This window comes from Mesitornis unicolor, unplaced genomic scaffold (assembly GCF_000695765.1).
Source record: "Mesitornis unicolor isolate BGI_N332 unplaced genomic scaffold, ASM69576v1 scaffold464, whole genome shotgun sequence".
NCBI lineage: Eukaryota > Metazoa > Chordata > Aves > Mesitornithiformes > Mesitornithidae > Mesitornis > Mesitornis unicolor.
In genome coordinates, this window is record NW_010177899.1 from 65,975 (window position 1) to 73,622 (window position 7,648).

The 7,648-nt window shown below is 49.2% G+C and overlaps 1 protein-coding gene across 2 annotated transcripts in view; it reads left to right on the plus strand.

Annotated features, from left to right (window-relative positions):
• PLXNB1 (plexin B1) overlaps window positions 1-7,648 on the plus strand; it is a 37,207-nt gene that overhangs the window by 29,151 nt on the left and 408 nt on the right. For both annotated transcript variants that reach the window (XM_010182265.1, XM_010182264.1), the window contains 13 exons: window positions 700-917; window positions 1,116-1,294; window positions 2,039-2,105; window positions 2,366-2,512; window positions 2,955-3,132; window positions 3,654-3,757; window positions 4,398-4,482; window positions 4,763-4,929; window positions 5,312-5,472; window positions 5,624-5,771; window positions 6,478-6,542; window positions 6,633-6,708; window positions 7,083-7,157. In XM_010182265.1, coding sequence (XP_010180567.1) covers window positions 700-917; window positions 1,116-1,294; window positions 2,039-2,105; window positions 2,366-2,512; window positions 2,955-3,132; window positions 3,654-3,757; window positions 4,398-4,482; window positions 4,763-4,929; window positions 5,312-5,472; window positions 5,624-5,771; window positions 6,478-6,542; window positions 6,633-6,708; window positions 7,083-7,157 — 1,670 coding nt within the window. The remainder of the gene's footprint in view (window positions 1-699; window positions 918-1,115; window positions 1,295-2,038; window positions 2,106-2,365; window positions 2,513-2,954; window positions 3,133-3,653; window positions 3,758-4,397; window positions 4,483-4,762; window positions 4,930-5,311; window positions 5,473-5,623; window positions 5,772-6,477; window positions 6,543-6,632; window positions 6,709-7,082; window positions 7,158-7,648) is intronic.

A 7,648-nucleotide genomic window follows, 5' to 3' on the forward strand; every position in this document is an offset into this window, starting at 1 on the left:
GGGTAGCTTAGAGAAGGCACTAACTTTATCCTGTGGTAATGTGTTGAAACAGCCAAATTCTTCCTTCTTTAATTTTTCTCTTTAATTTGGAGTACAGTGATCTATACAGATCCCTCTGATTCTCCAGTTCATCCTCCAGACTCAGATGAAGAGCTAAAGGTCAATACAGCACACTTGTAAAGACAGTTAGTCCAGTCTGTGTAGGGCAACTTGAATTACACCTCATATTTTGGACCCTCAGAACTTGTACTTCAGCTGCTTACAGCAGTGAGCCCTTGCATGGAGACCTGGGGTTCTGAAACTGTGCACATGACACAGACTGTAATCTCTAACTAATGTGGGAAGCAGTGAGGAGCAGGAGATCTTGAATTACTCTTGAACAGGTAATGCCTGTAATACAGATCTGTGCTGAACAGTGGCTTCCTCTTAGTAGCTGGTAGATAGCCCTCTAAATGAGAGTAATCACCAAATTCACCTCCTGGTTCCTTCCCAAAGCTGGAAGCTTCCTAAAGCAGCTTCTCCCAGTGCCTAGCCTAGTTTTAAATGTCCTGGCAATGGGACCCCACCGTGCCCCTTCCCAGCAGGAAGCGCCCTTCCTCAGTCCCATCCTGCTGGCCCCAGTTCCTGCACTCCCCTCATGCTCTGCACTGCACTTGTGTGATCTTGTAGTCAACCTCATGGGCATTTCCTTTCCCTCAGACCTGATGACTGAGATGATGGACCTCACGAGTGACCTTGTGGGCACAGGAATCCCCTTCTTGGACTACAAGTCCTATGCAGAACGCATTTTCTTCCCGGGCCACCGCGAGTCACCACTGCAAAGGGACCTGGATATCCCCGAGTGCCGGCGGCAAACTGTGGAGCAGGGCTTGGTCCAGCTTTCCAACCTACTCAACAGCAAGCTCTTTCTCACCAAGGTACTGTCCTTCTCTCTGCTTGCAAACTGCTGTGGGGTCAGGGCCATGCAACTGGGAGCTGGTGACAGGAAGCGGGCAGTGTATATTAAAGTGAATTCCTGAATGGCTTCTTTCAGCACCGCTTCTTTCAAGAGCCAGCAGCTGAGCCTGTCTTGTTCTCAGTAGATTCACGCTCTGGCTTCTCTCTTTCCCCACCAGTTTATCCACACTCTGGAAATCCAGCGCACTTTTTCCCCAAGAGACCGGGCCTATGTGGCATCACTGCTCACTGTGTCACTGCATGGGAAGCTGGAGTACTTCACCGACATCCTCAAAACGCTCCTGAATGACCTTGTGGAGCAGTACGTGGCCAAGAACCCCAAGCTGATGCTGCGGAGGTGAGCCAGCCAGCCACGGTCCTGCTGCTAGACCCCCCAGAGCCTTTCTGCCCAGCTGGCAAGCTCTGAAACTCCTGTGGGTAGGACAACACCACAGCATGGGCTGCAGCTGTCAGACCAGTGTGTGTCCAGATAACACGCATCAAAGGGGAGGAAGCAGTAACTATGATCTACCTCTCCCCAGCCAGCAACCGACAGGGAGAATAGCAGGAAAGGTGTGAAAAGAGTAGGAAGCTGGAGTGACTCACCCCAAATTCCTCTTCTTTTGAAGCTGCTGTACATTAACGCTCTCCTTGTGCTCTGGTACTGGGGCTCTGCCAAGTCTGCTAATCTCACTTTGCTGTTCAGGGATCCCTGAGCTCACAGTCATGCCATGTTTGGAAGCTAAACTGAAATGTGTCCTGTGTTTGGATCCCCATCACCCTCCTGTCTGGTCCATCTTTCTGATCTGAACAGATTTCCCTTGTTTGAGACCTACCAGAGGCTTTCCTCTGGCTCCTGCTTGCCTGTGTCTCCACTTCTGTAATTTGGTGCCTCCTTCAGGCTGAAAAGTACCTCAAATAAGTGGTATCAAAAGCATTAACCCTACTGGTCTCTAAAGTCCTTTAATTTTATTTTTTCCCTCTCCCTTGATCCTGTATCATCATCTAATGTGCTCTTTTCTCAAGGGGAGTGATCTTTATCTCCAGATCCCTCCCTGCTCTGCACAGGATTCTCGTGACCAACCTCAATGCTCTCTTTCAGGACAGAAACAGTGGTGGAGAAGCTGTTGACCAACTGGATGTCCATCTGCCTGTACGCGTTTGTGAGGGTAAGCTTCGTCCCTTTGTCGTGTGGAGAGGCCAAACGAGAGGAGACAGCCACAGCTTTGCTCTGTGCCTCACTCGTAGCTGAAATAGTGCCAGAGTCATTCGATATTTCAGAGTGGGGAATGAGAGAGATGGGGAGAGGGATGCTGAAGTCAGCATTAATGCCACTCTGCTTGAGCGTTGGTGTTTCCAAGCTGTTGGGCTCTGCTGGGAGGAGCAAGCTGGATTTCTGTGGTGTGAAACTCCTTCCTTTCTGTTCCAGGATTCTGTTGGGGAGCCCCTTTACATGCTGTTTCGAGGAATCAAGCACCAGGTGGACAAAGGGCCAGTGGACTGGGTGACAGGGAAAGCCAAATATACCCTGAATGACAACCGCCTTCTGAGAGAGGACCTGGAGTACCGGACTCTGGTAAGCACCAAATCTTTCGTTCTCTCTGGTGCAACAGGGCTGAATGTCTCTGCTCCCATTATAGAGACAGAAACGCAGCATCCTGCCACTGTCTTCTGGAAGCCAGGTTTATCCCAGCAGCACAACCCTGTTGATGAGCAAGAGCTCTGCTAAACTGGGTACTTTTTCCCTAGGCTGATAGGAGCCATCACCACAGTAATCTGGTGTATGTGCTGTGCTCTGCATCTAGAAATAAGGGGATGAAATTGTTGATGGCACAGAGCAGCCCATCCCTAGTGCTGTTGAACTGGCTTCCAGCTCTTGAGAACACCGTGTTTAACATCTGTGATGTTTTCTTTACCGGAAGGGTTTCAGCCATTAACTTGCCTTAATGCCAACTGCCGATGGTGTAAACGTGTCAGATGTAATCTGAGCAGCTGTGACCTTTTCTTTTCTTCCCCAGACCTTAAACGCTTTGACGCAAGCAGGAGTTGCTGCAGGAGGGGCAGAGGACTCCCAAGGGATTTCTGCGAAAGTGCTCGACTGTGACACCATAACCCAGGTGAAGGAGAAAATCCTAGATCAGATCTACAAAGGGACACCATACTGTCACCGACCAGACCCAGACACCCTGGACCTCGGTAAGCACATCTCCTTGGCGCCAAAACTCAATGAGGAAGTGGAAGAGTGGTCGTTTGCTACCTGTGCACAGCACCCTGGCATGCGTGACATTTGCTGTTCTCTTACTTTGTGAGGGAAACTACTCAGCTTTCCATCTGCTTCATTCCTTGGCTCTTGCTGAATAGTGGTGACATTTATAGATGAACAGGTACTGGGGGAATAGGAGCTAATAAGGACTGTGGGTGCATATCTGTGGTTTGAATCACCTGTTTGAGGAGTCCCAATCTGACAGAGTTTGTAGGAACTTGGCGAGTGGGACCTGGGAGGCCATGAGGCCGCCTGCTTCTTGCTCAGAGACTGTCCTGTGATTGCAGGAGTCAGCATAGGCACACGCTCAGGTTATGTTGTCTGTGAAACAGCATGGGTAGATGTTGACGAGGATCAGTGGGTGTGTAACAAAGTCAACCAGGTTGAAGCACAGCTTCAGAGGTACTCGAATCAACAGTTTATCTGTTCATTTTCTGTGTTTCAATGGCTGTAGAGTGGCGATCGGGGCTGGCAGGTCATCTGATACTGTCCGATGAGGATGTGACATCTGTTGTTCAAGGAACTTGGAAACGCCTGAACACTCTTCAGCACTACAAGGTCAGAACTCAGTCTGCCATTGCCTTGTCTCTCCTCTCATCTTCTGCACACTGTTATGCTCTATTTGTGGCTCTTGCTTGTGGGGAATCCCTGACAAAAAGCTGGAGCTTCCTCGCAGCAGCACATTCATGTTAAGTCAGTGCTGTGGCCTGCACTCTGACTTCAACGAGCATAGGCTCCTCCTTAACCTGTGCCTGCGACGTGGAAGGAGGCACACAAGTTCATGCTTGGTGGCTGTTGCGATGAAGGTGATGCTGCTGGATCTGTTAATGTTCCAGTCCAAATTAGGAGGTGGTGGCACACTGATCTGCAAAGTAGCTTCTAGGAATGCAGAGAGGGTTTTTCTTACCTATCGTGTACCAAAGTGTCATATCTTGCACCTGCAACATGTTCTAGATGTGAATGGCCCTAGCCCCTGAGTATTATCATCTTCATCGTACTTTGCACATCAGTGTTTTTTTTAATTGGTACAAACCAGATTCTCCCACCATCAGGAAAGACAGTGACGGTGCCCCAAAATCCCTGTTTCTGTCCCTGTTTCTAGTAATGGTGCAATCTGTTTTGGTCCACGAACACTTGCCTGTTGTGCTGATGAGAATCAGGCCATTTGTTTTGAATGTCGATTTTTGCTTGTGTGCAGGTGCCCGATGGAGCAACAGTAGCCCTGGTCCCACGCCTGACCAAGCACATCCATAGGGAGAATCAGGATTACATCCCAGGAGAAAGTGAGTTTGATGTCTTGTTCTCATAAAATTATTTCATAGCACTTTACAGAACAGACCACTGGGGTGGTGAGGGGTCTCTGTCTGGGGAAGTTTCCAAGACCTTGAAGGTTCTGGGTGGACAAAGGCAACCTGCCATACTGCCAGCTGCATAGAGGCCTCCAGAGGTTCCTTCCCATTTGTGTTTCTATCGTACTGTGAAACCTTGCTTCCTTGGGGCTCACCTGGCCAAGCTCTGCTGTGAGAGAACCGATGCCCATCTGTAAACGATTGCTTGTTTTAGAAACACCGATGCTGGAGGATGCAGATGAAGGTGGGATCAAACTTTGGCACCTGGTAAAACCAACAGAAGAGCCAGAGCTTCCCAAGCATCGGCGAGGCAGCTTAAGAGATCGGGAGCGAGCCAAGGCGATCCCAGAGATCTATCTGACACGTCTGCTCTCAATGAAGGTGAGGAGGATGGATTGTGTTGTGCTTGAGAACTTGCCTTTCTTCATATCCCCCGGCAGGTTGCAAGGATGTGTATGAGGATGAAGAGCCCCTTTGCCTGCATTGATGCATGTGCTGGTTGTTTCCCCTCCAATTCTAGCATTGCAGTGCCAAACTTCTACTAATGGGTTAAGTCTGCAGAGCCTCTGGGAGAGTGAAAAATGGTTTTATCTGTGTGTCCACCCCATGTTTGTCTTCGTATGTCCCACTGTACCCTGCAGTGGAAGGGAGGAAGTTTTGGACCGGCAAGGGGAGGCTGTTGAGCAGAAGTGTAACTTCTCATCTCCTGGGCTCTCCGGTCTCCTCTGCCTGTGCTGACTCTGTCCTGCTTGGTTCTCCACAGGGCACTCTGCAGAAGTTTGTGGATGACTTGTTCCAGGTGATCCTCAGCACCAACCGCCCCGTCCCTCTGGCAGTCAAATACTTCTTTGACCTGTTGGATGAGCAGGCAATACACTATGGGATCACAGACCCTGAGACCATCCATATCTGGAAGACAAACAGGTATGGGGTTCCTGTGGGTCCCAGTGCTGCACTGTCCAGAGCTGACCACTTGCAAAGCGACAGCCACAAAAGCAGTGATGTGCAGAATATCTTTCAGCACCGTAGCTGCTCCCTTTGCTGATGCCCTGTTGTATCTCTCTCTTCTCCGAAGCCTGCCCCTGCGGTTCTGGATCAACATTATCAAGAATCCCCAGTTTGTTTTTGATGTGCAGACGTCGGATAACGTAGATGCCGTGCTCCTGGTCATTGCGCAGACCTTCATGGACTCCTGTACCATAGCTGACCATAAGTTAGGGCGGGTAAGTACAGAGGGAGGAGGAGCACGGTTGGCACAGACTGTTTAGCAGTGCTGCCCCAGGAAGGACGTCCCCCATTGGGACGCCGTGCCCACTCGCTGCTCCCATGTGCCACTGGAGAGTGACTCAACGGGGACTCCTGGGAAGAGAGGATGAAAGAGCTGGTTTTGTTTAGCGTACAAAAGAAGTTGTTGAGGGGTGCTCTTTATTTACAGCTGCTTGAGGGACAGAAATAAATTCTAGCTGGCTGTGGCAGGCAGTGTAAGTCACAGGATGTAAGTCACAGTCACAGCTCTGGACGTTCAGGGTGGCCACTGGAAAACCTTTTACCACCATTACCCGCCTCGTGCTGAGGGTGGAGCAGCCCTGCACAGGTCACCAGAGATGGGATGGGTGGATCTCTGGAGGATCTCAGCAATCTGCCATGCAAAGCCATAGCCCACGTGGTCTCATGCTGGTGATTGCCCAGCTCCAAGTGAAAGGCTGGACTAGGGATCCTAGAAGTCCCTTCACCAACACATCTCATGGTTCCCCAGACTGCATTACTAGAAGGGAGCTGGATATTTGAAGTGCCTCTCCATGCAGAGGAAAAAAACTCATCCTCTTGAATGAATGACGGAAAATAACGGTGACAGTGTTACCTGCTAAGGTCAGTCTGCAGCATGGTGTAATTAATTTTTGTAATTAATTCTGGGTTTGCCCGTTCAAGGACTCTCCGATCAATAAGCTGCTCTATGCCCGGGACATTCCTCGCTACAAGCAGATGGTGGAAAGGTAAGCAAGGAATATGAGGAGTCGTAGTTTAAGCAGTAAGAAGGAGGCTAGGAGGAATGAGACACTAATTGCCTGTGTACCACCCTGTAGGTATTATGCAGACATTCGTCAGACCATCTCTGCCAGTGACCAGGAGATGAACTCAGCCCTGGCTGAGCTATCGCGGGTAAATAAGATTATTTCTTTCAAAGTCACCCTGCCCCTCACCTGTACATCTAAGAGCAAGTGAGTAATGCAAAGATGGGATATTCCAGCTGATGTGCAGTGCTGCTCAGAAACACTGCCCCTTCCCAGGGGCTGCTCTGCTTTGTGGCACCACTGGGAGGGCGAGGGTCTGCCCACTGGAGAATAAAGTGTAGTCAAGGGTTTGGGGCAAGGAGTACGTGGGATTTTTTTTCCTTTGGTGAATTCCCTTTCCTGCTGCTTTGTGCTTTGTGCAGCACAGGTGCATTTCCTAATGAGTTGTGAGAATTTACGCAGAATTTAGAGAGTCAGTTGTTAGGTGCCTCATGGTTGTGTCTAACTTGCTCTCTTATTCAGAATTACTCAGGTGACCTCAATTCCCTGGTGGCTCTGCATGAATTGTACAAATACATCAATAAGTACTATGACCAGGTGAGTGTGTGTGTCCAGGTATGAATGTGCCCTCCTCCTTTTACCATCCAGTCAAAAAACCTCCAAAATTTACTAATTAAGAGCAGCCAGATTATTACAACACTGTGCATTGTTTCATTGGCACGCGTAGCTTCCATGTCGTAAGTTTGCTTTATTCTTATCAAAGAGGGAGGGAAGAAATCCCAAAAAAGGGACTTATCTCTAACTTGGAGGCTGTTGGGATTTCATACACGCTTCTTTTTCTTGACTCCAGTATCAAAATACTCTACTTAAAAATGAAATGCAGTTAGTTCAGATTCATTTACCAGAAATACCATTTTCGGGTGAGAAGTTTATCATTCTTTTTGCTCTAGGAAGCTTATAAGTTATTAGTGTGGATCCAGAATACTCACTGTGTGGTTCATTTGAGATGAATTACTACGTAGCCACTGAAGTCTCGAGCACGTTGGGTCTCTCCACTGTGCATGGAGCTGAGCTGCTTGACAGCGTCG